The following is a 27,440-nucleotide window of genomic DNA, read 5'->3' as shown; positions in this document are numbered from 1 at the left end:
CCATCCAGATCCCTGCTTGTGGCCTGGGAAAGCAATTGAGGATGGCCCAAAGTCTTGGGACCCTGCACCCACATGGGAGACCCGGAAGAGGCTCCTGGTTCCTGGCTTCGGATCTGTGCAGCACGGCCGTTGCGGTCACTTGGGGAGTGAATCATCAGCCAGAAGATATTTCTCTCCGTCTCTCCTCTCCTCTATATATATCTGGATTTGCAAGAGAAATAAATAAATCTTAAAAAAAACATATCTGAAAAATCTCAAGGTGTTGATGTCAAGTTCTTCACTATTTTTACTTCTGATAGTTCTTTCTATGGAACTGTTTGAGATGATTTAAAAAATATATTAGCCAGGGCCCGGCGGCGTGGCCTAGCGGCTAAAGTCCTCACCTTGAAAGCCCCGGGATCCCATATGGGCGCCGGTTCTAATCCCGGCAGCTCCACTTCCCATCCAGCTCCCTGCTTGTGGCCTGGGAAAGCAGTAGAGGACGGCCCAAAGCTTTGGGACCCTGCACCCGTGGGAGACCCGGAAGAGGTTCCAGGTTCCCGGCTTCAGATCGGCGCGCACTGGCCCGTTGTGGCTCACTTGGGGAGTGAATCATTGGACGGAAGATCTTCCTCTCTGTCTCTCCTCCTCTGTGTATATCCGGCTTTCCAATAATAATAAAATCTTAAAAAAAAATTAAAAATATATATATATTAGCCAAAATATTCACTTACGTATTATTTATAATAGAAAAAAAAAAAGGAAACAACTTACATATTCTTTTAAGTGTTAAAGGTAAATGGTAAAGGTGCCCAGGTTGTAATAAAGCCTGTTATGCTGACATCCAATATGGGCACCAGTTTGAGTTTTGGCTGCTCAGCTTCCAGTTCAGCTCTCTGTTAAAAAAGAGTCTGGGAAAGCAGCAGAAGGTGGTCCATATGGAGACCTGGAAGAAAGGCTGGGCTCCTGGCTACAGCCTGGAATAGCCCCAGCTGTTGAAGCCATTTGGGGAGTGAGCCAGAGGATGGAAAATTCTTTCTCTCTCTGCCTCTTCTCCTCTCTCTGTAACTCTTCCTTTCAAATAAATAAATAATCACAATAACAATAATAATCTATTTTTTATAAATGGTACTGTATTCATAGAATGGAAAACTGTAGCCATTACAAATTTTATGCTTAAAACATATTTAGAGTCCTCTGCAAATAGTGTTATTCATTGAAAAAATAAGTACGTAAAACTGAAAAGACAGTATTTAATATCATGTGGATTTTAACAGTGCAAAAGGTGCAGGGGGGTGGGGGAGAGGGAGAAGACCTATGCCTGCAGAATTGTAAAACAGAAAATAAAAATTTTTTTAAAAGGCACAACAGATTAATCTTGGTTACCATTGGTTTATTCATAACCAAGGACACAGTTCCAATATGAGCATGTTTCAGTTAACACAGTCCCATACAAAAAGTAATAACTGCCTGTGTTTTCTGTTTGAGATTATATGGTTTTTCTTTACGCTTTCTAGATTTTCCTGAATTTCTGTAATAAGCATCTGTTTTTGTAGTTTGGAAAGATACTGAGATATAATGTACTGTTAAATCAACAAACCAAGGTATTTTTCATGTCCCTTTTTGTAGGATTGATGTTCATGTCTGTGATTATGTGTTACCATATACTGAACTGATCATGTTAGTTCTGTTAGTGCCTAATTAACAGAAATACCTGGGTTCAGAAACTTTAGGTTAGAGTGCACGATAAGACCCCATCCTGGGGCATTAGAAGGACAGACTTCCTTTCCCACTGGTAGACCTACCCTTGCCCCACAGCATACATGCTCAGAAGTACTGGAAGCCTTGTGGTAAGCAGAGAGCAGTGCACCAAGAGTTTGGAAACCAGGATTTGATTCCATCATTTGTGGTAGGCAGTCACAGCATTTGGTCACACCATCTGTTATCTGGAATTCTGGGAGGTGTGCATTTAGAAGATGTTTATGTACCAAAAGAGCAGGACTGTGGTGATGCTGGAGGCAGTGTTCATATTGCCTTTATTCCTCTCTTCCCCATGAAGTAATAGTGTTACGTATCTGCTTTGACATTCCAAACTAGTCATCCTCCTACTTGTCTTAGACAGTTGTGGCCCAAATTTTGATGAGAATTTATAGACACTCTACAGTTTGAAACTTTGAAAAAATAAATATGACTAGCAAAGCTTTCTCACTTTACCATTGTTATTAATAAGGTATTATTTTGTGTAATAATAAATATTCACAAAATCCAATACCTCAAGGTCAAAATCTGTTTAGAAAAAAAAAAATCACATTGATTATAATGAATTTAGACATTGTGACATTTAAGAGACAATTTGTTTACCAAAAACTGTGAAACACTGCCACGAAAAATCAGGCACTAATGTGTGCATTTAACATCATGAATGTTTAAAACATGACAGTGGCAAATATTTTTATTGTGTTGAAAATCAAACCTAGCCAAGGCATTAGCTATGATTAACCTGAACAAGACACTTAAGTAATCATGAACTAACAGGAAGGGATGACCTCATAATTAATACATGTTAGAGATATTCCTCAGTCTTCAATAAGTTCTTTCATGTGGTTAATAACAGAAAAAATCATATTTCCTCTCTTAATGCATTAACAATTTGAGACAAAGCAGTTACCATGTCCCATTGTCAAGATTTTTACATCTCCCTTTACTATTTTTTGATTTCGCGTAATAGCAAATCTGAAATTTCTTACCAAATTAGGAATAGACCAAATGAGTTAACTGAATTTAAAGCCCTGATTAACCTGAGGATTGATTTTGTACATGGAAAGTGTTTGATGAACTTTTAGGTCAATTCTCAACTTAGCTGAACTGATCCAGCAACTCTACCTATTCAGAACACAGTAAACAATCACTTCTCGACCTTTTGGCTAAAAAATAGCACAGAACGTAATAAACAAGCAGCCTTCCATGTATATGGAAGCTCTCTTGTAGAAATAGAGCTTCATTTATGGTTTCCTATACTATTGCAAATTATAAGGGAGGTATAGCCAGATTATCAAGCAGTAACATCACAGAGAAAAAAAAAACAGATATAAAAACAGCTATTATTGAGTTCTATTTGGTGCTAACAAAATGTTTCCATGCAGCAAGTAGATTTACAGGCATCTCTGCTATGTGTAGTACAGTACTGTATCAATCTTTGTCATGGGACGTCTGAGAAATTCTGAAGATGTGTTCACTACTTCTTCCCTGCTAAGAAGGCAGGAATGAATATGAATACTCTGTGATTTATGAAAAGATAGCTCTCAGAAATATTCTGTAGAAAAGCAAATTATGAACAGTATGTGTAGCATGCTTCCATTTTTGTTTTAAAAATGCATAAAAGAGATGCAGATAACTCCTGCAAACTATTAATAGTGATTAAGTCTGGCTGATGAAATTATACATGGCTTCATTTTTTTCTATGAGTTATGTGTTTCTAAAATTTTAACTTAAAAATAAGCCTTTGTTAATCAAAAGTAATAAAAAATAATCAATTTAAGATAACCAAAGTATGTAATACATCTTAGAAAAAATTTGGTACCTATTTAATGGGTAAGTGAATTTTAAATATTATGAGAATGTCTCTTGCCTTAACGGTTCAAATAAATTTTGTCTGCACATGGATGTCAGGCACTTTTTATAGTCCCATTGGGTGATGAAAGCTCATTTTCTAAACCCTGATCAGCTCCCCTAGTCATTGAAATGAATTTCTACGCAAACCACTGTTGGAATGTTGACAAGGTTTTGTTTCTGTGGCCCCACCCCCTAGTTCTTTGAAAATGTACATGCTTGTGGTATAAGGGAGAGACTCAGTAATATTCCTTGCAAGCAAATTTTTCATGTTTGAAGATTCCAATTTTGACCCTACTGGCTGATGTTTAAAAGCATAACTCTGCTTCTCAGTCCCAGTGCGTTGTTTGTAATTGGTCCAATTTATCTGATTCAGGTGCATTGTGGCCAGGTATGAAACCTGAAAGTGGTTTAATTCAGACTCCATCTCCAAGTCAACACAGTGTTCTTACCTGCACTACAGGGTTAACCACAAGCCAGCCAAGCCCAGCACATTATTCTTATCCCATTCAAGGTAAATAGGCATGGTTGTGTGTGTATGTGTTTTTCGATTATTGTTGCTATTGTTACTTGTTTTTAATCTACCTGTATCTAGAATTAGACATGGTGGTAATTTGCATTTCTGCATGCTGTTCATGTTAAGCAAACTAGAGCTAGGGATGTGGCTTAAGTAATTTAGCTCTTGAATGCAAGCAGCTTAATAAAATGGAAGGCTTCTGCATGCTGATGTACAGAACCCTCTCATCTTGCTCTAGACACTTTCTCCTGAGGCTGAAGACTCCATGAGTCCGAATGTTGCTGATGCCCTTTAACTGGATTGTCAGAGTGGAATGTGCATTGTGTGCCACTTCTTTGCTGTGGGCTTTGTCAGACCTACACTCCATTTACTGCTTATGTTTCTTATGATCAGAAAGTTCATTCTTATTCCAATTTCAAGGTGAAAAGCATAGTATTGCATGTAAACCTTAAGCAGCCTTAACTTCCTGAATTTTTCCTCCAAAAGGTTAGAATTATAGCAGGACTGTTAGCAAATTCAGAAGCACTGTGGAATTCATTGCCCACCCTCCCAGATCCAGTGGGGACGGTCTCATTGCTCTGTGCCTTGGGTTAGTGTCCATGCACCAGGTTTCTCTTCTGGGCCCTTTGTTCAGGGTTGTATCAGCTTTCTAATTTTATTCCTTGTAAAATGAGCACTAGAGGAATGAGTGAGGGAATGTAGGATTGAGGGTGATGGGGGGGATTAATAATTATTTAAATTCTTCCGTTTTAATGGTTTCATTTAAATGATTCAGAATGACTTCTGCTTGGTCTGTTCTCAGACCTTCTCTGAGCTGTCTTTATATCTGCTCGTTTTTTCAAGTTATCCAGTTTCTCTTTTTCTTGTTTTCTCTTTTTTCTTTCTTTGTCCCCTTCTGTTCTTTGTTATTGTTTTTAAAGAGCTATTTATTTTACTTTCAAGTCAGTGTTTGAGGGAGAGATCTTCCATTTGTTGACTCACTCCTCTGATAGCTACAATGGCCAGAGCTGGGCCAGTCCAAAGCTGGGGTCAGGAGTTCCTGTTGCGTCTCTGACATGGGTGCAGGGACTTAAGGCCTGCTTTTTCAGGCCATAAGCAGGAGACTAGATCAGAAATGGAGCTGCTGGGACAGGAACCGGTTTTGCCTTAGTGGGAGGATTAGCTAGCTATCCACCACACCAGGCTCCCTACTTCTTTCATTCTGAAATGGGAGCAAACTGTAAGGGAAAAAAAAATCCAAGACTGTTTCTTCTCCAAGAACCCCTTTTCATTTTTTTTTTAAGTGTTTCTCTAGATTGACAGGTCTTTGGTCCCAGTCACAAGCAAGTCAAGTGCCTGGTCACTCCTAAAAGGCTAGGCCTGAAGTGGCTACATCTAGGTTGTAAAATAAATTCAGTGATACTCTTCTATCATTAGTTAGCTACCAAAGGTTAGAATCCTCATTCCTCTGCAGTTGAATTTGAGGAGCCTGATGGTTTTGTTTGCTTTTTTCCTGGTAAAAGTGAGTCTTTTAGGAGCATTGCTTCAGAAGGGTCATGAAAATATTCCTTCCAAGTCACTAACCACTGTCAACTTATTGTCTAGTAATAGGACATTTTCCCTTAGATAGGTTAACTTGGCTTTCACCATTTTGCTATTCAGGATAATTCTGTGCAGTGGATAAATGTTAGTCATATAATCTTCACAATAGTCCAGTAAGAAAATTTGATAAAACCCATTTTATTAATGTAGAACTTGAGTGACAAAAAGGTAAGTAAGTTATCCAAAGTCACTAAGTAAGTAAACCATAAAGTCAGCATTTAGGGGAACGTTCTGAGTGGAGTGTTTACAGTTTTCAGTAAGAATGTCATAACAGTGACTACTCTCAGTACTTGAGGACTTATGCTAACAATGTCTAAGTCCCTTTTTCCCTCCCTTTTTCTTCTTAATATCATGGCTCATTGTGTTATTCATTAGCACTTTGGCACTGAGTAGAAATTAAGACAGAAGTTAACCATCAAGTCTCTGATTTTTGCCTTTTATTCTGAAGGAAATTTTATATACAAACATAGGATGCCTATGTTTGACTGACGTGGCTATGCTGCCACCGCTGCCCTCACCCTGACACTCCCTTTCCTCCAGCATGTATAGCAGCCCTCAGCCTTCCAGGGTGCTGCCTCACCCTGTGTGTGGGCTGTCTCACCGCTGCCTTCACCCTGACACTCCCTTTCCTCCAGCATGTATAGCAGCCCTCAGCCTTCCAGGGGTGCTGCCTCACCCTCTGTGTGGGCTGTCTCAGCTGGTCAGACAGCAGTGCCCATTCTTCCCAGCTCCAAGCACACTGCAGTTGCAACAGCTCCTCTTTCTTGGGGGAGCTAGCAAAATTATCTCAAAAGCCAAATTCCACTTCTGGTTGAACTTTAATCAAAATATTTTTTAAAATGTATAAGCCACTGGTACCCTATGAAAGAACTACCTCTGTAAGCTTACAGAAATTCTTTGAATAAGTAGGTCTGACTTCTTTATATTAGTCTTTTCTAGAATGTCTGGTGACCAGGTTTCCCTGTCTTTTGGTATTGTCTTCAGTAGAGATGGCTTAATTGATTAATATTCAAATGGCAAAATTAGTTTCAGAAATTAAAAATCAAAGTCAGTTTAAAAAAAAAAAAGATTTATTTATTTTACTTTAAAGTCAGAGTTACCGAGTGAGGGAGAGACAGACATCTTCCATCTGCTGGTTCATTCCCCAAATGACTGCAAAGTCCAGAGTTGGGCTGGGCTGAAAACCAGCTGTCAGCAGGTCTCCCACTTGGTCTTCTGCTGTCTTCCCAGTTGTCAGCAGGGAGTTGGATCTGAAGTAGACCAATCAGGGCACGAATTGGTGCCATATGGGGTGCTGGCACTGCAGGAGGAAGTTTAGCTTGATATATTACCACACCAGCTCCTTAACTCAGTTTTAACTTTGATGAATGTCCTTGAGCTCTGATGCTGACCAGATTTTATAGAAACTTTTCTTATTGGAATCATTTTTGTTTACGGAAAAATGGAGCTGATGACACAGTCTTAGATTCACCGGTTCTGCTATTATCAACATTTTACGTTAGTATGTTAGATTTATTCCAACTAGTGAACTGATGTTACATTTTTTAAAGATTTATTTTATATTTTATTACAAAGTCAGATATACTGAGAGGAGGAGAGATAGAGAGGAAGTGGAGCTGCCGGGATTAGAACCAGCGGCCATATGGAATCAAGGCGAGGACTTTAGCCACTAGGCCACGCTGCCGAGCCCACATTTTTTTTTTTTAATTTAGAGTTAACGTCCTTAGTTTTTGCCTGACATTTTTTCCTGATATGGGATGTGATCCAGGGTGTAGGATATTAAATAAATGTAATTGATGTGTTTTAGGTTTATCTAGACTTTACACTTTTTCACTCTTCCCTTGTTTATGATGACCTTGATAGTGTTGAGGAATACTAATCAGATCTAGTGTAAAATGCCTTCCTGTCAGAATTTATCTTGTGATTTAACGATGGATTTCTTGCAGGAAAGGTCACAGAGATAAAATACCTTTTCATTCACATAATGTCAAATATTCATACTTCCCAACATGATTTATATCTGTTAATGTTGTCCTTGATTACCTGGCTGAGTAGTGTTTGTCAAGTTTTTCGAAAGTGCCTGTTTTCCTTTTCCATACTCTGCCCTCACATCCAGATCACAATGTGCAGCTCACTGCAATTCAGTTACCCTTCCTAGGAGTTCTTCCCTACAAGAGATTGTCTTTTGTTCCCCATTTAATTTATTTGTTGATTTGTTCATGGGCTCGTGGATATCTAGTTTATATTTTCAGTTATAATCCAGAACTACTTTCTTTATTTTGCTGTTTCATTTGTTCCAAGTTTGCCATTGACAGCTCTGTCACTTGGCTTTGTGCCTTTTGGTATATATATTCTCATTTAATAATTTTTGTTAAATTGTGTGTGGCGAGGGGCAGGAAAAGAGGGAGAGAAAGAATATTGTTATTTTTAAGCACCATCTTCCTGTATTACAAGATGTTCCAGGTTCATCTTGTATGCTGTCTGAGTCCTGTAATCAAGGATTATTCTTAAGAGATTCTGGCTCCTCTTATGGGAGAGAATGTTAGTAGCAAAGATCTAGATACAGATATGCACACTGCTGTTGGAGTGTCATGTGTCATTTGTTCTAGACTCTGAGCTTGCAGAGCAAAGAAATAGATCGGTCTGTTTTCTGACCTGTGTAAATACACCCATAGATCCTGAGTGATTAAAAATTGGATGAATTTTTGTTAGTTATATTGCTCACAGTCTGGAGTAAGTTTTAGGAACCCACAAACCTGTCTGTCACTAGCTAAGAATAGTGAATTTTTTTTGGTTGTTATTCACATGCAGTGCATGGAGGACACGATGTGCATTAATCCCACAAGTATTTCTTAAGCATCATGCATGGTATACCAGGATTTTGGTAGATGTGGAGACAGTAAGGTAACAAGATTCCACTTTCATGAAGCTAACAGACTACTAGAGGAAAATAGAAAAAAGAAGAAGTAAATAAATACCAAGCTGTGAAAAGTTCTCTGAAGGGAAAAAAAATAGAAAGATATGTACAATTAGGAAATTACAGACTGTTTAATAAGGGCAGAGAGAGTCGTCCTGAGGAAGTGAGGCATGCGAAGGAGGAGCCAACCTGCTGCGAGCGTGAGAAAGGCCCCTGGTGGGGTCCGTGCAGTAGGTGTGGATGACACGAAGGTATGAAGAGAACAGCTCCCCTGCCAGTGGGGCTGGACTCCGGCAGGCCACGGGAGCCGCTCAGAGAGAACAGCACATCGAAGGATGATGAAAAGCTACTCTTGTTTTGGAAAAGTCAGAGAAAGTCAGTGTGAACAAAACTGATGGAATAACATGATAAAAAATTAAAAATGACCAGAACTAAATCCTGTGCAAATTTATATGCCATTAACCCTGGGATTACCATTCAACTTTAGTGCAATGTCACTTAACTGTGCCACTCACCATTCCATAACTGTTCTGACCCAAGCTGTATCTGTATATTGCCTTATGAGCCTGTGCTTCTAATAGGGTGCAGTACTCAGAAGCTTTGTCTTTCACTGATTGGCAGCTTCTTGTCACAGTCTTAGTGTGTCTAGAAACAGTTGGCCAAGCAGTTGGGAATTGGAGATCTTGTAGCCTGTGGATGAAACACAGTGTGAGCTCCCCACATGAGCTTTATTTGATTCTCTGATTTTGTACTTTCTATTATATATTTCATTGCTGCTGCTTTTGCTCTTTAAACCTGCAATTGAATCTTGCTTTTCTCAAGATTATGTGTGTGTTTGTGTGTGTGTGTGTGTGATGTGGGGGGTGTGTGTGTGTATGATACTGATGAGGAGGAGGAGGAAGAGTGCAGTTTTTTTGTTTTTGTCTTCCACCCTCTTCCCCTGAAGTGCCTGGTCACAGCTATATGGCAGAGAAGGGCAGGCAGTGATTATGTGCATTTTTAGGTGGCTGTAGCTGGTTATAAAGACATAAAGATATGCAGTTACTAACTAAAGTGAAAGCTTCCTGTGGAGAGACTATTCTACTCTTTAGTGGATGGTATAGTTTCTAGGCCAACAGTAGATCCTGACACACTAATTTATTAGATGAACGAGTGACTGAATGACATGTTAGAAGTGATTTGGTTTGAGTACAAGAAAGCAGGTTTGTTGAGCCCTATAATCCTCCTAGGTGCGTATTAAGATCCCATATAATAAACACCATACTATTCAGAGAAATTTATGGGTTTTAGGATGACACTGATTAAAAACTCAGTAAATTAGGGCTGGTGTTTTGGTACAGTGGAAAGGCTTGCACCTGTAATGCCACCATCCTATATGAGTGCCAGTTTGAGTCCTAGCTGCTCCTCTTCAGTCCTGCTCCCTGCAAATGCAACTAGGAAAGCAGCAAAAGATGGCCCAAATACTTGGGCCCCTGATGCCAAGGTGGGAGATCCAGGTGGACTTCCCGGCCCTTGGCTTCAACCTGGCTTTGCCCTGGCTATAGAACTATTTGGGAAGTAAATCAGTAGATGGAAGACAGATCTTTCCTTCTCTCGCTATAACTTTGCCTTTCAAATAAATTTTAAAAACTGTTTAAAAATGTAAATACTGTATCTGAAACTGATTGTATAATTAAATTTGCTACCAGGAATAATAGTCATACCTGACCAGTTAATTAATTGTAAGGTCTTCCCTTTTCTTCCCAACAACTTTTTTTTAAAAGATTTATTTATTTTTATTGCAAAGTCAGATATAAAGAGAGGAGGAGAGACAGAGAAATACCTTCTGTCCGATGATTCACTCCCCAAGCAGCTGCAACGGCTGGAGCTGAGCTAATCCAAAGCCGGGAACCAGAAGCTTTCCTGGGTCTCCCACATGGGTGCAGGGTCCCAAGGCTTTTGGGCCATCCTCAACTGCTTTCCCAGGCCGCAAGCAGGGAGCTGGATGGGAAGTGGAGCTGCCGGGATTAGAACTGGCGCCCATATGGAATCCCAGCATATTCAAGGCAAGGGCTTTAGCTGCTGGGCCATAGCACTGGGTCCACAACAACTTTTTTTTTTAAGATTATTTTTATTGGAAAGGCAGATTTAGAGAGAAAAGGAGAGACAGAGAAAGGTCTTCCATTCACTGGTTCACTCCCCAGATGGCCACAATAGTCAGAGCTAAACTTATCCAAAGCCAGGAGCCAGGAGTGTCTGGGTTTCCCAGTCGGGTACAGGGACCCAAGGCTTTGGGCCATCCTTCATTGCTTTCCCAGGCTACAAGGAGAGAGCTGGATGGGAAGTAGAGCAGCTAGGATACAAACTGGTACTCATATAGAATCCCTGCATGCAGGGGGAAGATTAACCAATTGAGCCATCACATGAGTTCTTCAACAACGTTTCTAAAAGCCACCTTACAACTCAGTCTGTGTAGCTGATATGAATAGGGATTATGTCTTCTGTCCAGCAGGCCACAGGACCACTGAGAGGTGAGGTGAGTGAACTCTTCTGCAGCAGAAACACTGGAGACAAACTGGTGGTGAAGGGTGTCCCTTTATTTGAAGAAGTCACAAGCTTATATAGGAGAAGGGGGCAGGCAGAAGGACAGTCCTGACAGTACTTTCAGCCATTAACAACATTCTGACTGGCTAACAGTTTTTCAGTCTGAATCCTCAATGAAGTTAAAGGTCAGAAAGCACAGGAAATTATATCTCAGGGCAGGCTTGATACCTGCTGAAAAGCAGGATGAATGTAACATTTGACTTCCTAGAGTTGTTTACAAAGGAAATCCTAGCAGAGTAGGGAAGAGAGACTGGGTTGCAGCCCTGTGAACAGCAATGTTGGGGTCTATTAGCCAAGGGTACAGTATCCCATATGCCTATGGCCTCCCATATGGGCTAGGCAGGTGGAGATCCAGGGGCGATCTCCCACAATTTTTTTTTTTGAAGATTTATTGTTACTGGAAAGGCAGAGGTTTTTTTGTTTTTTTGTTTTTTTTTTTTTTTTTTGAAGATTTATTTATTTTTGTTACAAAGTCAGATATACAGAGAGGAGAGACAGAGAGGAAGATCTTCCATCTGATGGTTCACTCCCCAAGTGAGCCGCAACAGCCGGTGCTGCGCCAATCCGGAGCCGGGAACCAGGAACCTCCTCCAGGTCTCCCACGCAGGTGCAGGGTCCCAAAGCTTTGGGCCGTCCTCGACTGCTTTCCCAGGCCACAAGCAGGGAGCTGGATGGGAAGTGGAGCTGCCAGGATTAGAACCGGCGCCCATATGGGATCCCGGCATGTTCAAGGCGAGGACTTTAGCCTCTAGGCCACCGTGCCGGGCCCGATTTCCCACAATTATATATGTGTGCGTTGTACCTTAGTAAGTTAGTCACTTACTGACTTACAGTTAGTAGGTTGAGAAGAACAGAATTAAAGTAGTAGAAAAAGAATATGGCAGAACCAGAGCCAAAGGAAACTGAGTTGTCAATAGACTTTGCTGGTTAAATAATCTCAACATTCAATAAGTTTTTCATTTTAGTTTTCATTTCATTATTCTTAGATCACTATGTTCAGTCTGTTTTGTGACAGGCGTTTCAAGAATAAAGTGCTGGCAAGAGAGTCTAGCAACCAGCCAATTTTTTTCCCCTCAAGAATAATTAAAACTACTTATGGAGTCGTCTGTAAATTATATATCGTTTTTGTTACTTAGGAAAAAGAGTGGTTTCAGCCACAGTAGAAAAGAAAGTGAATCATTGATAGAAGACATCAGCTGTGAGATTATAACTGTTTCATTCAGTTCTTTTTTTTAAAAAAAAAAAGGAAACTCCTTTAGTTTACCCACAGTGAGGAGTATTTGTAGATAAGAAATCTAGGGAGCTGGGTGGGAAATGGAGCTGCTAGGATTAGAACCCATAGCCATATGAGATCCCGGTACGGTCATGATGAGGACTTTAGCCACGAGGCCACTGCGCCAGGCCCTCGTTAACTCTTGATATCGTTAGTATTCATAGTATGAGCCATGGCTGATTTGTAGGAGTTTAGTAGGACAAGTTCAAAACTCAGGTTGAAACAAAAATAATTTGAGATGTTTTGTTTCTAATCAAATCTAGATTGAGGTATGGCAACCTGAAAAAAGCAAAATGAGTGTATATATTCTTTATTTCCTCAGAGATAAGTTCAATTAAGATAACATTTTCTGTTTCTTAGCTTTTTATACAACATTTTTAATATTTTTTAACCCTCAATCTCACAGCTTCAAGCACAAATGCCAGCCTGATATCCACTTCATCTACAATTGCCAATATTCCAGCAGCAGCAGTTGCTAGCATCTCAAATCAAGTAAGTGACAATTTGGTTCATTCTGTTTAATAAGACTCATCTAGCCTGCTCTCCCTCTCTTTTCCAATGTCAGTCAGTCCATCCCAGAAGCAGTCAGGAGTGGGCAGAGCTGGGGAGACCTTTTTCTGGATGCCTTGAGGCTTCCCAGGCACCCATCCCGTTTCTCTGGCTACTCTGCTGATCCTGTCAAGAATATGGTTCTGTCTATCTTGTTTTTCCCTGTTTCTGCCCCCGCTAGAGTGTAAGCTCCAGGGAGGTTACAATTTGTTTTTCTATTTTGTTCATGTATGTATTCCCCAAGTCTAGAAAAATCCCTGGTACATATCAAAAGTACTTGATAAACATTTGTGGGAGAAATGAATAAATATTATGTCCACTTAAAACCATTCTTTCCTTTGTGATTCTTTTCCTGGTCTAATTGTGATCACTGTTGATTGAATCATTCATGCTGAGAAAATTGCCAGAAACACTGTAGACTTTGTTTTGTTGTTTTGTTTTTCTGTATTTTCTCTGCAGCAGTTGTTGATTTTATTTTGTCACCATGGATTTTTGGTATTTTTGGCCAAAGCATTACTATTCTGGTTCATCTATTATGTTAAGCTGTTTCTTGTAGTTGTCCATTCGCATTGACCACTATTACCTGTTGCCTCCCAGGGTGCAGCTAAGCAGAGACCTGAGTCAGAAACAGAGGAGCTGGGACTCACACTAGTCTCTCTGCTGTGGGATGGGACTGCACTGCTAAGTCAGACATCTGCCCCTGTTTCTTGCTTATAATTGCCATGTAATATTATACAGATTTATGGGGTATGCCATAGCTTTTCAGAGCATGTGTATATTGTAATAAGATCATAGTAATCTGTAGAACTGTCATTTAGGATATTTGTCATTTCTTTGTGTTGAGCATTCAGATATCTCTGTTAGCTGTTTGGATAAACACTGTTAATTGTTGTCGGTCACAGATTGCCGACCTTGCTATGAACTAATTGGAGCTGTTCTTTTTGTCCTGCTGCGTCCTTGCACTGATGAAGTATCCTCTTCCCCTCTCCCTGCTCTTCAGCTTGAGAAAATGGAGTATTTTTCTTTCTGTACCTGATTTCACAATATAACATCCTCTATTGTATACATAAATGACAGAATTTCATTCTTTATATATCTCATGGCATTCTGCTCCATTTTCTTTATCTTATCAAGAGACCGTTAGGTTGATGACTTTCAAATAAATAAATAAATCTTGAAGAAGTCATAGGTGGGCAAATAGCGTAGCATTAGAGGTGCCACATCCTGCATCAAAGTGCCTGACTCCTGATTCTTACTTGCTGCTAATGCAGATCCCAGGAATCATGGGTATTTAGGAAGTTCTCCAGCAAGGGAAATTTTCTGTGTCTAGCTCTTAAGAATATTTCATGGAGCATAAAACAAGATTTTATTTTGGTGTGGAAAATAATGTTAACTAATAGACTGTTGAATGGCTCAGTTGGCTAATCCCCCACCTGCAAGCACTAGCATCCATATAGGCCAATTTGTGTGCTGGCTACTCCATTTCTGATCTAGGTCTTTGCTTATGGCTTGGGAAAGCAGTGAAGGATGGCTCAAGTCCTTGGACCCCTGTTACCCATGGGGGATTTCTGTAAGAAGCTGCCTGGTTCCTGGCTTTGGATCAGTTCAGCTCCAGCTGTTGTGGCCTTTTGGGGTGTAAACCAGCAAATAAAAGATTTTTCTCTCTGTAAATCTGCCTTTCCAATAAAATAAATAAATATTTTTAATTGACTTATGCATAATTTTTAATAGCACATAGTTCCTTTTTGAAGGCACTTTATATGTATCGGTGAGCCCTTCATATGTGTCTGTGAAATGACCTAGAGTTGTCATTATTCTAAGGAACTTTTTGTTTTTAAAAACAAATGGATTGTGATTTAAAAGAAAAAAAAGATATCCGGTATTTTAATCTGGGTAGCTCTGATGTAGGATATGTGCTTTCTTCACTTAATTTCATCCATGTTTGTACGCATTGCTATTTAGTGCACTATTTGTAAACTTTTTAAGATTTCTTTTTGTTTGAAGGAGTTACAGAGGAAGAGAGACAAAGGAGAGAACTTCCATCCATTGGTTCACTCCCATAAATGGCTGCAAAAGCCAGAGCTGGGCCAGGATGATGCCAGGAATTTTTTCCACGTCTCCCTGGTAGGTGGTAGGGGCCCAAACTCTTGGACCATCTTCAACTGCTTTTCCCCGGCCATTAGCAGGAAGCTGATCAGAAGTGGGACAGCTTGGACAGGAGCCAGTGCCCATATGGGCTTTGGCATTGTAGTTGGTGGTTTTATTTGCCACACTGTGATGCTGGCCCCAGTTTATAAACTTCAGAATTTTTGTACAGAGGGGCCAGTATTGAATTGCAGTGAGTTAAGCCACTGCCTACAATACAGGCATACCGTAGAAATGCCTGTTGAAGCCCAGCGGTTCCACTTCCAATCCAGCTGCCTACTACTCACGTAGGAAAGACAGAAGACAGTCCAAGTGCTTGGGTCCCTGCCACCCATATAAAGAGGACCCAGGCTGCTAGTTACAGCCTGGCCCAGCCAGCCATTGGCCCAGCAAATGGAAGATTCTCTACCTCTTTCTAACTTAGCTTGTCAACTAAATAGTTAATCTTAGAAAAAGTTATTTGCAGAACTCTAACACATCCTACTGGTGATAGTGGGTAGCGTCATGGTGGATAAAAGGGCACTCTGGGTATATTAATGAGTGTACAAGGGATCCTTCCCTGTCGGCTTTCTCTAATCCTGAGGATACTTTAGGATAGGAGCTATCCCCTCCTAATTCTTGGATTTCCACAGAGTGCCTTTTGAAAATCATCAGTTTAGTTGAGAGACTATTAATGAAATAATAAATGAGAAGTCATAGTAGTGCTTTGGGAAAAATACTAATGAATAACAGGAAGAAAGTCTCTTGTATTGGAATTAATGGATGTTCTTTCTAAGAGTCTTGTTCTGTTGCTCCCTTTTGCCTACAGGACTATCCCACCTATACTATTCTTGGTCAAAATCAGTACCAGGCCTGCTATCCCAGCTCCAGTTTTGGAGTCACTGGCCAGACTAACAGTGACCCTGAAAGTACCACATTAACAGCAGCCACGTACCAGACAGAGAAGCCTAGCGTCATGGGACCCAGCCCTGGAGCACAGAGACTTCCCTCTGGTAAGCACTGCAGCTCTCAAAACTGGCTTGATAGCACTTCCTCCCAAAAGTGTGTTCTTGGGAAATCTGTTGTCTTTTTCCCCTAAAGGAATACCTAAAATTTAGCTTGAAATTTCAGGTGTGGAGCCTTTCAGTGTACCAGCAAATTAAGATGTCTAGATTGAAAACTTTTGACATACAGGTACCACCACAATCAGAAAACACATGTTTATCTGTGTATTTCATGAAAATTTCATGATTAGCTTTTTTTTTTTTTTTTGAGGAAAGCAGTGTTTATGACCGCATGGACAAATATTTGAAAATAGTGCTTTTTGTATATAAGTAGTATTCAGTATTACTTGTCCTTTGTGAGATTAAGTGCAGATGGTTACTATTTCATGCATAACTGAAATAATTATGTGTTGGTGCCTTCATTTTTGATTCATTTATCAATATCTTTGTTCATAAAAATGTTAATTTTTGAACCATGAGGAATTTCAAACAAAAATAAAAGCTGTCAGAATAGTGTAATGAAGTCTTAGTTCCCCTGCATCCTGGTGCAGCACATGAGCAGCCTCATGTCATGACGTTCAGTTTCATCCTGTTCCATCTTTCAAGCGCTGCTGTTCAAAAGATAACACACACATTAACCCAACAACAGTACTGTTAGCTGAGCTTAAAAAAAAAAAAAAAGACACGAAACAGTAATTTAATATCACAAAGTACCGAAAGATGTTTGTATTTCAGTTTTCTCATGTGTGTTTTGTTTTCTACATTTAGTGTCAGTTAGAATTCAAGCCAGTCTACAGCATATACATGTAATTTGAAACATGTTGTAGATTGTTAAGTGTAGAAAATTTTTATTTGTCAATTAAAAATAAAGAGAGGTGGGAAATTAGCCTAGTTTTTCAGATCCTGTTACCTGGATTTGGTTCAGGGCTGCAGCTCCTGCTTGGCCCTTCTGCAGATGCACAACTTGGAAGACAGTAATTATTCCTGCCACCCTCCTGGGTTACCAGCTTCTGCCCACGTGGGGCCTGAGCAGGCCTTGGGGGGAGACAGCCAGCAGTTAGGAGCATGTATTATGATTTGTGGGGTATGTATTTTGTTTACCTACAAATTCCCCCATGTCATAGTCTTACCCTTTTAATTTATTGAAGAAATGAGATATCCCATGTGAATTCTGCTAATTGTATCTTCTTAGGGTGGTTGAGTGTCCTACTGCCCTCTGTGTTTTATTGAAAATTGGTAGGTGAATCTAGAGCAGTGGTTTTCAGGCTGAGGTCATTTTGTTCCTAGCAAATGTGATGTAGGGAAACAGTTTTGATTGTCACACGGGATGGGGGATGCTGCTGACACCAGTGGGTAAAGGCTGAGAATGCTGCCTGATTTAGCCATCTTGCAAGACGAGACATCCCACAGAGCAGAAAATTATCTGGCTCACATGTCACTTGTATCCAGCTGAGAAAGCCCTCGTCTGGAAGCTTGACCAGATTTAGGTTATGTTTTCTGTTTTGTTTTGCTTTGTTAAAAACTTTATAGCTGTGGTTTGATCAAGGCAAGCATAACATCTGATTTTACCTTTTTTTGTTAGCTGATACTGATGCTCAGTACCTAGATCTGTGTTCCCTAATTGCCTGTATCACGTTTGGCTTTCCAGACTTTGTTTCTACAGAGTCGTTTGTAAGAGCATGGATTCTGCTCCCCTCTTTTCTGCTCTGGTACTCAAAGACTGTTGAAGCCAGCAGTGTATGTCTTGCTTTTCCTTTGCAGTAGATCCCTCTACAAGCCCTTCTCTGTCCCAGACTACACCAAGTAAAGATGTTGATGATCAGTCCAAGAAAAACATGACTGGCAAGAACCGGGGCAAGAGGAAAGCTGATGCAAGTTCTTCTCAGGACAGTGAATTGGAAGTATGGGAAGAAACTCACTTGAGTTGCCTACTTAGTTTTCTGCTTGTTTGTTTTCACTTCTTTAATTTTCAAACACATATCCCAAACTCATGGAAGATGATACAGTTCTATTTTGTTTACCCTGTAGTTCCTAAGCAGAAGGAAATGAACATGTGAGGAGGAAAAAAAATATAAATTTTTCACTCTCTTGGTAGTGTTGTTTGATGCACCAAAATATTTTGTGTGTATGTGTGAAATCTGATTTTTTTTTCCTATTGCTGTGCTTTTGGTGCAATAGTTAACAGTGTAAAGTTTTGATCTGCTTTCTTCTAAGATTTTTCATTGGTTAACTCTTAAATTTATGATTTTGAATCATTTTGAAATAACTTGTATATAATGCATAATGTTTTGCATATGGATAACTGGTTTTCCAGAATCATTTATTGGAAAGAGTTTCCTTTCCTCATTGAATAATTTTGGCATCATTGTCCCAATCAATTGGCCATACTTCTGAGGTTGTGTTTCTAGACTGTCATTTTCCCAGGCATTCTAGCAGGGGTTGTCAGTTTCGTCGATGTTTTTGAAGACACCACTGCCATTTCACTGGTTTTTCTGTTGTCTTTTTATGTTTAGTCTTTATAATTTCCTTTCTCCTACTGGCTTTCAGTTTAGTTTTTTCTAATTTTTAATGGATGTACTTATATTGTAGAACTAGGATCTCTCTTTTTAAACAAAATTTCCACTAAATTTGCCTCTTAACACTGTTTTCACTATATCCCGTAAGATTTAGCGTGCTGTATTTATTTTCACTTATCTCTGGTATTTTGTGATTTCTTCTTTGACCTGTTCATTAGTTGTTTGAAACTATGTTAATTTCTAATGTGAATTTTTCCATTTTCTTTGTTACTAACTTCTTGTTTTATCTCATTGTGATTTGAAGAAGATACTAATTTTTTCTATTTTCTTTCCTTAGCGGGTATTTCTTTGGGACCTGGATGAAACCATCATTATCTTCCACTCCCTTCTGACTGGATCCTATGCTCAGAAATATGGAAAGGTAATTTGAATCATCCTTTGTTGTAAATATCCCTCATCTGATTGTTTAGGCAGGTTAAACTCGTTTCATCTGCCACTTCCGTTTTGTCTTGTTGGCCTTCCATTTTCCGTGTAAACCCTCACCTGTGGCAGAATTGATCCAGACCCACTGCAGAAAGCATAGGTCTCTCCAGAGTGGCATCTTGTATAGAGTGTTCTAATAACCAGTCTGAAAGCTGCTGCCCCACCCCACACTTTTTTTTTTAAACAACCTAAATTGAGCATTTCATTTAGCCAAGTATATACCAGATACATGAGGGTACTTCAGAAAGATCATGGTTATAAAAGAACGTAAAAGAAAAGCATGCAGCCTGTAAATGAAAGATGTAGGCTGAAGTTTTTGTTTAAGATTTATTTATTTTTATTAGAAAGGCAGATATACAGAGAGAAGAGATAGAACAATCTTCCATCTGCTAGTTCACTCCCTAAATGGCCACAGTGGCTGGAGCTGAGTTGATGGGAACCCAGGAGCCTGGAACCTCCTCCAAGGCCTCCCATGTGGGTGCAGGATCCCAAGGCTTTGGGCTGTCCTCAACTGCTTTCCAGGCCACAAACAGGGAGCTAGATGGGAAATGGAGCAGCCAGGACTTGAACCCGTGCCCACATGAGATCCCAGGTGTGCAAGGCGAGGACTTTAGCAGCTAGGCTACCATGCCAGGCCCAGATAATACATTTTAAAGTAATTTTCATTGGTTTTCCTGCAGATATTTTAACTGTGGCCTTCCTTTATTATCTGGTTTTTGAGGCTGTCAGCTAACTGACCTCTTGTGTTACAATGCATATTTGGGGGTTTGCATGCAGGGAAGGAAATGGGTTTTACAACAGCAACATTTAGCAGTAGTTAAAATTTCCGCTAGAACAGGTTATTTCCCCAAAAAAGTAAATGGATCTTGTTTAGAATGAATGGAGAATACTGCAAGGAAACACTACAGTTACTGACTGTAAAGTAGTAAGGGTGATTTTTTTTTAATCTCTAAAATTTCTAGAAATTTAACTCCTGAAATTTAACTGCCCATAGCCTCTTCGCTGCACAATCTCAAATTCTGCAGTTGTGAATGAATTTGAAACACTGCTGTGTGTGCCTGTTGCTTTGGTCTTGAGCCAAAATAATTTTGAAGTATTTTGGAGATAAGAGTCTGTACTGTGCATTTTAAATTGAGCAAAAAAAAATTTTTTCCTGTTTTCTTCCAGGACCCTACTGTAGTGATTGGCTCAGGTTTAACAATGGAAGAAATGATTTTTGAAGTGGCTGATACACATCTATTTTTCAATGACTTAGAGGTAACATTTTAAATCTTTTCTGTGTTTCACTAAAATGTGTTTTCACTAATGATTTTGAGCCTGTATTAATTGTATTTTCAGACACTGTGTTGTCAGAATAGGTGTGGAGAGTCCGGCTGGACACCAAGACTTGCATGTGCTGATTCACTGCCCAAATGTCTGCACCAGCAGAACTGGGCCAGGAGAAAGCCAGAAGGCCAGGACCAATCCAAGTCTCCCATGTGGCTGGCAGGGGCGACACACAATTAAGAAAATAAGAAATGAGATAGACAATAGATAAGATTATGGAAATGGACAGCCAAAGGGAAGCTCCCTTCTTTGAATTAAGCACGAATTATGACCCTGCAGGCTTGCTGCATCAGTCATTTATTGCACCACTTAGGGCGTGAAATTATAGGAATTGATGTGGTACAAATTTTGATGGCCACGCCCCATACTGATTTCAACCAACCAGTGCTTGTTGATCAGGTAGTAACAGTGTGAGCAAGTACAAAATTCACTGTGTACTGTCTCAAGGATATTCTTGTTTTGTTTTTGTTTAAAATTTTATTTTGTTTTTATTGGAAAAGCAGATACACAGAGAGGAGAGACGAAAGATCTTCCATCTGCTGGTTCACTCCCCAAGTAGCCACAATGGCTAGAGTTGAGCTGATCCAAAGCCAGGAACCAGGAGCTTCTTCCAGGTCTCCCATGGTTGCAGGGTCCCATGGTTTTGTGCCGTTCTCGACTGCTTTTCCAGGCCACAAGCAGGGAGCTGGATGGGAAGTGGAGCAGCCAAGACACAAACTGGCACCTGTATGGAATCCTGGCAAGTAAAGGATTAAGCCACTGAGCCATCACGTTGGGTCCCTTGAGGATATTTTTATTTTATTTTATTTTATTTTTTACTTTTTTAAAATTATTTATTATTTTTAATTCATTAATTACATTGTATTATGTGACACAGTTTCATAGGTACTTGGGTTCTCCCCACCCCTCCCCAAACCCTCCCACCATGGTGGATTCCTCCACCTTGTTGCATAACCACATTTCAAGTTCAGTTGAGATTCCCCCATTGCAAGCGTATACCAAACATAGAGTCCAGCATCTTATTGTCCAGTCAAGTTCAACGGCTTCTTAGGTATACCCTCTCTGGTCTGAAGACAGAGCCAGCAGAGTATCATCAAGGATATTTTTAAAGCACACAGTTCTGTGGCCTTGAACTATTGCCCAAATGCATACGGTCACCCACAGTCCTTGATCTTGGTCTTGGACTTTTGCCCATCTGCACACTTTACTTTGGTCTCTGACACCAGCAATCTGTGAACTCAAGATTCCATATACAGTTCACCTCGTTTTTGAGTAAATCAAACTCTTTTTTGTGAGTGGCCTGCCAAGGGACCCAAGCACTTTGAGCTGTCCACTTGCTACCCCATGGTGCACATTAGCAGGAACTGGAATTGGAAGTGGAGCTAAGACTGAAACCCAGACTGATACAGGATGCAAGTGTCCCACATGTTAACTGTGGTATCAAGTGCTTACTCCTCGCTCTGTTTTATTATCTGGAAACTTTGGTTTTTGTTAGCTTTTTTTATTTTCCCCTATGCCCTGATTAGCTTATTTGGAAGTGATCTAGAGCAGAGAAAGATGTCAACCTATCAGATAAACCACTGATGAGTAAGATATGTTCCAATTTAGTAGTCCATATAATGTGCATTTCAGCCTGACACAGTAGCCTACCAGCTAAAGTCCTCGCCTTGTGCCAGGAACCCATATGGGCATCACTTCTAATTCCGGCGGCCTCACTTCCCATCTAGCTCCCTGCTTGTGATCTGAGAAAGCAGTCAAGTCGGCCCAAAGCCTTGAGACACTGCACCCATATGGGAGACCCAGAAGAGGCTCCAGGCTCCTGATTACAGATCAGCTCTGTTCCAGCCGTTGCAGCCATTTGGGGAGTAAATCAATGGACACAGGATCCTCCTCTTTTTTTCCTCCTCTCTGTGTATCTGACTTTCCAATAAAAAATAAAATCAATCCCAAATAAAATAATGTGCATTTATATGTAAAATTAGTTTGATAATTTTTGACTGTTCTTCAGTTTTCTCCTCTTGAAAGATAGTCTCCTGATTTGTCCAGTTGATAAAAGGCTGCCCTAACTCATTGTATTTTAGCATATTTGTTGTCTACGTATAGGTTAAACTTGAAGTATGGGATCACTTCATTGTTACATGCCGGTAACACCAGGAAGTACCAAGAGGTTCATGCTGACATTTTTTGGGTTTGACATTTGAGTTCACCTTCAAGGTGAACAGACTAGGTGGTCAGAAGAGCAAGGTGCGAGTCTGATAGCCACTTAGGCCCCATCCTTCACTTTAGCTAAGCAGTTGTTCCACACAGAAAACCACTGAAAATCTCAGAATATAGTTCCACTCATAGACAGTTCTCCAGTAGACTAAATTAACCTGTATTGGGTTGTGGGTATTTGGGGCTAAGACTGTAGGCAAATCTGGTATAGCAGTGAAGGCATTGCTTGGGATATGAGCATCCCATATTGGACTTTCTATTTCTGTTCCCATTTCTACCTTCCAGCCAACGTTTATTCTATGAAGCATTGGTGATGGCTTAAGTGATTGGATTCATGCCACCCACAAGGGAGACCTGAGTTGAGTTTTAACTTCTGGCTTTGACTTTGCCTATCCTTGACTGTTGTGGACATTTGGAATAAATGTTTAAAATATATATATATATATAGTCATTGGGCTTTAAACTCTAAACCCCATAGTATTTTAATCTTCTTTCAACTTCACATAGTGATAAGTGAGGATATCTGAATTTTTATTCCTCAAGACTTTACTTGCAGAAACTCAGATGCTGGTAGGTCTGGAATGGACCCAAGAATACATTTTTTTAAAGAGTTACCAGAGGTTTGTGAAGCCTGTATCCTGTCTGAGTCTGACAGTGGTAGCATTTTATGTCAGCAGTGGCCTGGGCTTTGTGAAAAGAAATCCAAGATCTTAGACCTTATTCTAGTCTCTCTGCTACTCCGTGGTTGTATGACTTTGAGGAAATCCTATCAGCTTACTTTCATAGCATGAAGAGTTTGCTTAGATGACCTCTGATATCTACTAAATGTAGATCTATAAATTTGTTTTCTTTCATTCATTCTCATGGCTTTTCTTCCAGAAGATTTATTTATGTATTTATTTAATAAAAGGCAGAGTTACGAAGAGAGAGAAGAATAAGGTTTTCCATCCGCTGGTTCACTCCTCAAATAGCTGCAACAGCTGGGGATAGGTGAGGCCAAAGCCAGAAACCCAGGAATGCTATCCAGGTCTCCCACATGAGTGGCGGGAGCCCAAGTACAAGGGCTGTCTTTCACTACTGTCCCAGGTGTATTAGCAGGGAACAGTATCCGAAATGGAGCAGCTAGGGTTCAAACTGGTTCTCTTATGGGATGCCAGCATTTCAGGCCATGGCTTAACCTGCCATACCACAACAGCAGCTTCATAAATAAATATTTTAAAAAGTAAAATAAAGTGTGTGTGGTGGTGGCAACTTTTCTGCCCCTGAAACTAAAATAGTCTGTTTTGTCTTTAACAGGAGTGTGACCAAGTGCATGTGGAAGATGTGGCTTCCGATGACAATGGCCAAGACTTGAGGTGATAAATATATTGATGTTTTGAATATGAATGTGGGAGGGTTTGGGGAGGGGTGGGGGGAATCCTAGTACCTATAAAACTTTCACATAATGCAATGTAATTAATAATAATAATAATAAACAAAAGAATATGAATGTGCCTATTACATGCAAGTACAGATTCAGTTAGATGGAAACAAGATGATTTGGATGTAGTTCTAAAAGAACTCATCATCTAGTAAAGGAGATAGATATAAATGTAGTTGGGCCTGGCGCAGTGACTCAATGGCTAAATCCTTACCCTGTAAGAACTGGAATCCCATATGGGCACAGGTTCGTGTCCTGGCTGTTCCACTTCCCATCCAGCTCCCTGCTTGTGGACTGGGAAAGCAGTCGAGGATAGTTGAGGCCTTGGGATCCTGCACCCATGTAGGAGACCCAGGAAAGGCTGCTGGTGGGCTCCCAGCTTCATATCTGCTCAGATCCAGCCATTGCAACCACTTAGGAGTGAATCAGCAGATGAAAGATCTTTATTTCTGTATCTCTTTGTATAAATCTGCACTTACAATAAATATAAATAAATCTGAAAAACAACGTTTAAAAAAAGAGAGAAGGCAATGTGTGAAAATGAAGATACTACAATTATACGGCCAAGCAATATGCCAGTAGCCAGCAGAAGCTGGAAGATTCCAAGATGGTTTCCCTCCCCACAATCAGGGCCTGCCTACATAGCGCTAGGAAGACTGAACTATGTGAACCCTGTCCGCTTCTGGAGAGGCACCACTCCTGTGAGAATCCCAGTGGGCCTGGAAAACAAGCCTGGGTGAGCAGCTGGCAGTCCACTCAGAATCCCATTTGGCTTGCTTTTCTTTTATATGGGTGGTTCATCCAATAATTACTCCAGCTTACTGCTTAGAACTTTGATTTTCTTTTTTCTTTTTTTTTTTTTTTTTAAGATTTATTTTTATTGCAAAGTCAGATATACAGAGAGGAGGAGAGACAGAGAGGAAGATCTTCTGTATGCTAATTCATTCCCCAAGTGGCCGCAACTGCCGGAGCTGTGCCAATCTGAAGCTGGGAGCCAAGAGCTCTTCTGAGTCTCCCACACGGGTGCAGGGTCCCAAAGCTTTGGGCCGTGCTAGACTGCTTTCCCAGGCCACAAGCAGGGAGCTGGATGGGAAGTGGAGCCGCTGGGACACGAAGCAGTGCCCATAAGGGATGTCGGCACGTGCAAAGCAAGGACCCTAGCCACTAGGCTACCATGGTGGGCCCAAGAACTTTTGTTCTCTTAAATGTAGAATCTTACACTTAATGTGTTGAACTCCATTTTAACTTTTGGTTGATCCAAGTTGTCTCTTATTCTGTCAGTTGTTTAAAAATCTACTGCTGAAGTATTTGTTCTTCCCAGTGTCAGAAACTGTATTAACTACTGCTGAATAATAAGTCTGCTGTGTAACAAATTAGGCATTTATCATTTCAGTTTCTATAGATGAGGATCTTTTAAAAAAAGAAAAAGATTTATTTATTTTATTTGAGTTACCAAGAGGGAGAAGGAGACACAGTGAGAAAGATCTTCCATTCTCTGGTTCACTTCCCAAGTTGGCCACTGTGGTCAGAGCTGGGCAAGTCTAAAGCCAGGAGCTTCTTCTGGGTCTCCCATGTTTATGTAGGGGCCAAGGACTTGGACTGTCTTCTGCTGCTTTCCTAGGCCATTAGCAGGGAGCTGAGTCAGAAGTGGAACAGCCAGGACACAAACTAGCGCCTGTATAGGATGCCAGCCATCACAGGCAGAGGATTGGCATACTATGCCACTGCACCAGCAGCAGAGAGAAATCACCACAGGCATCTGAAGGCTTGGCTGGAGCTGGAAAACATGGGTCCAGACTCTCACCGGTGATTGGTGACTGGATTCTGTGTTGCTCGCTCTGTGTGTCTCCCCATGGAGAATTGTGACATTTGGCTGCTGACTTATTCCAAATCAAGTGCCCAAGAAGGAGAAAGAGGAGCTTGGTCTGGGAAATCCCACACCACCACATTCGCCACACTCTACATTCAGAGTCCACTCCTGACTACAGGCAGCAGCTTAATTCATGGCACCACAGCCCTGGCCCCAGGGAGAAATTTCTGTTTTTTAAAGAGTTATATATCTTTATTGGAAAGGCAGATTTACAGAGAGGAGATACAGAGAAAAGCACCTTTGTCTGCTGGTTTGCTTCCTAAGTGTCTGCAACAGCCTGAGCTGAGCCTGTCTGGAGCCAGGAGCTTCTTGTGTGTCTCATGCGGGTGCAGTTCCCAAGACTTTGGGCTGTCCTAAACTGCTTTCCCAGGCTGGATGACAAGTGAGGCAGCCAGGGCACAAACCGGCACCTCTATGGGATCCCAGCAGTTGTAAGGCGATGATTTAGCCACTGAGCCATTGTGAGCCATTGTACCAGGCCCCAAGGAGAAGACTCTTAAAGCCACTAGCTTTGCTGATCAGATGCCAGAAATAGGTCAGAGTCAAGGAGCACAGGACAGTGTCTCAGATGGTCCTCTGCCAAAGCCTTCATGCTGTGGAGACTTTAACTTATGTTATACCCTCTCTTTGCAGCAACTACAGTTTCTCCACAGACGGCTTCAGTGGCTCGGGAGGTAGCAGTAGTCATGGCTCCTCTGTCGGTGTCCAGGGAGGTGTGGACTGGATGAGGAAACTGGCTTTCCGCTACCGCAAAGTGAGAGAGATCTACGACAAGCATAAAAGCAACGTGGGCGGTAAGTGGCCCAGCCATCTTGTCCGTGCTGTTTCCTTTCCTGAACTCTTGGCTCCCTCTGGCAACTGCTTACATTTATTAATTTATGGCACAGCAGTGTGTGTTTTAAGAGATTTGATCGAGAAACCCTTTGGAAAATGGACTTTTCAGTAACATTGGAAAGTTCTCTGTAGACAAATGCCTTTCTTACAGGAAATACAACCCACAGATGGTGTGAGAGGTTGTGTGTCTCATTTGACCGAATAGGACTAGTTAAGTTTGTCATGAATGGAAAACTAAGTGCAAGGTTATAAGCTGGCAGTTTCCATCAGTTGTGATTGAAGGACCTTGGAAATTCTTTTTAGCCAGACATACTGTAAATGTCAGATGCCACAAAGCCTAAAATTTTATTACTTAAAATAAATCAGTAAGTTGATAAAATAAGAAGTAAAGATCTGGTCTCAGCTCATTTGCAGTTGAGAAAATGGACAGCGCATCATAGAGGTAGCAGAGGCAGTTTGCCCAGTTACATGGCAGGTTAGTGACTGTGCCATGGTTGGCATCCGCCTCTACTAACTTTGGTCCAGTGCACTTTACATTCCTGCAGTTCCCTGTGAGTGAGGTGCACACACGCATGCTGCAGCGTTGCCTGACTTGGCAGGGTTTGCAGAGCCTTCTGCTGGAGGCCTGTGAAGCACAGGTT

At 40.8% G+C, this 27,440-nt stretch overlaps 1 protein-coding gene across 8 annotated transcripts in view; it reads left to right on the top strand.

Annotated features, from left to right (window-relative positions):
* EYA3 (EYA transcriptional coactivator and phosphatase 3) overlaps positions 1-27,440 on the top strand; it is an 87,630-nt gene that overhangs the window by 47,107 nt on the left and 13,083 nt on the right. For 3 of the 8 annotated variants that reach the window (XM_058677598.1, XM_058677600.1, XM_058677620.1), the window contains 8 exons: positions 3,965-4,102; positions 12,866-12,951; positions 15,962-16,145; positions 17,898-18,037; positions 18,990-19,073; positions 20,303-20,392; positions 23,972-24,030; positions 26,599-26,759. In XM_058677598.1, coding sequence (XP_058533581.1) covers positions 3,965-4,102; positions 12,866-12,951; positions 15,962-16,145; positions 17,898-18,037; positions 18,990-19,073; positions 20,303-20,392; positions 23,972-24,030; positions 26,599-26,759 — 942 coding nt within the window. Of the gene's footprint in view, positions 1-1,496; positions 1,584-3,964; positions 4,103-12,865; positions 12,952-15,961; positions 16,146-17,897; positions 18,038-18,989; positions 19,074-20,302; positions 20,393-23,971; positions 24,031-26,598; positions 26,760-27,440 lie in introns of all 8 variants that reach the window. The other 5 variants (XM_058677627.1, XM_004592182.4, XM_058677636.1 and 2 more) reach the window with 4 other exon arrangements.

Source organism: Ochotona princeps, chromosome 2 (assembly GCF_030435755.1).
Source record: "Ochotona princeps isolate mOchPri1 chromosome 2, mOchPri1.hap1, whole genome shotgun sequence".
Classification (NCBI taxonomy): domain Eukaryota; kingdom Metazoa; phylum Chordata; class Mammalia; order Lagomorpha; family Ochotonidae; genus Ochotona; species Ochotona princeps.
The sequence above is the reverse complement of the archived record's forward strand: the minus strand, read 5'-3'. Positions and strand labels throughout refer to the sequence as shown.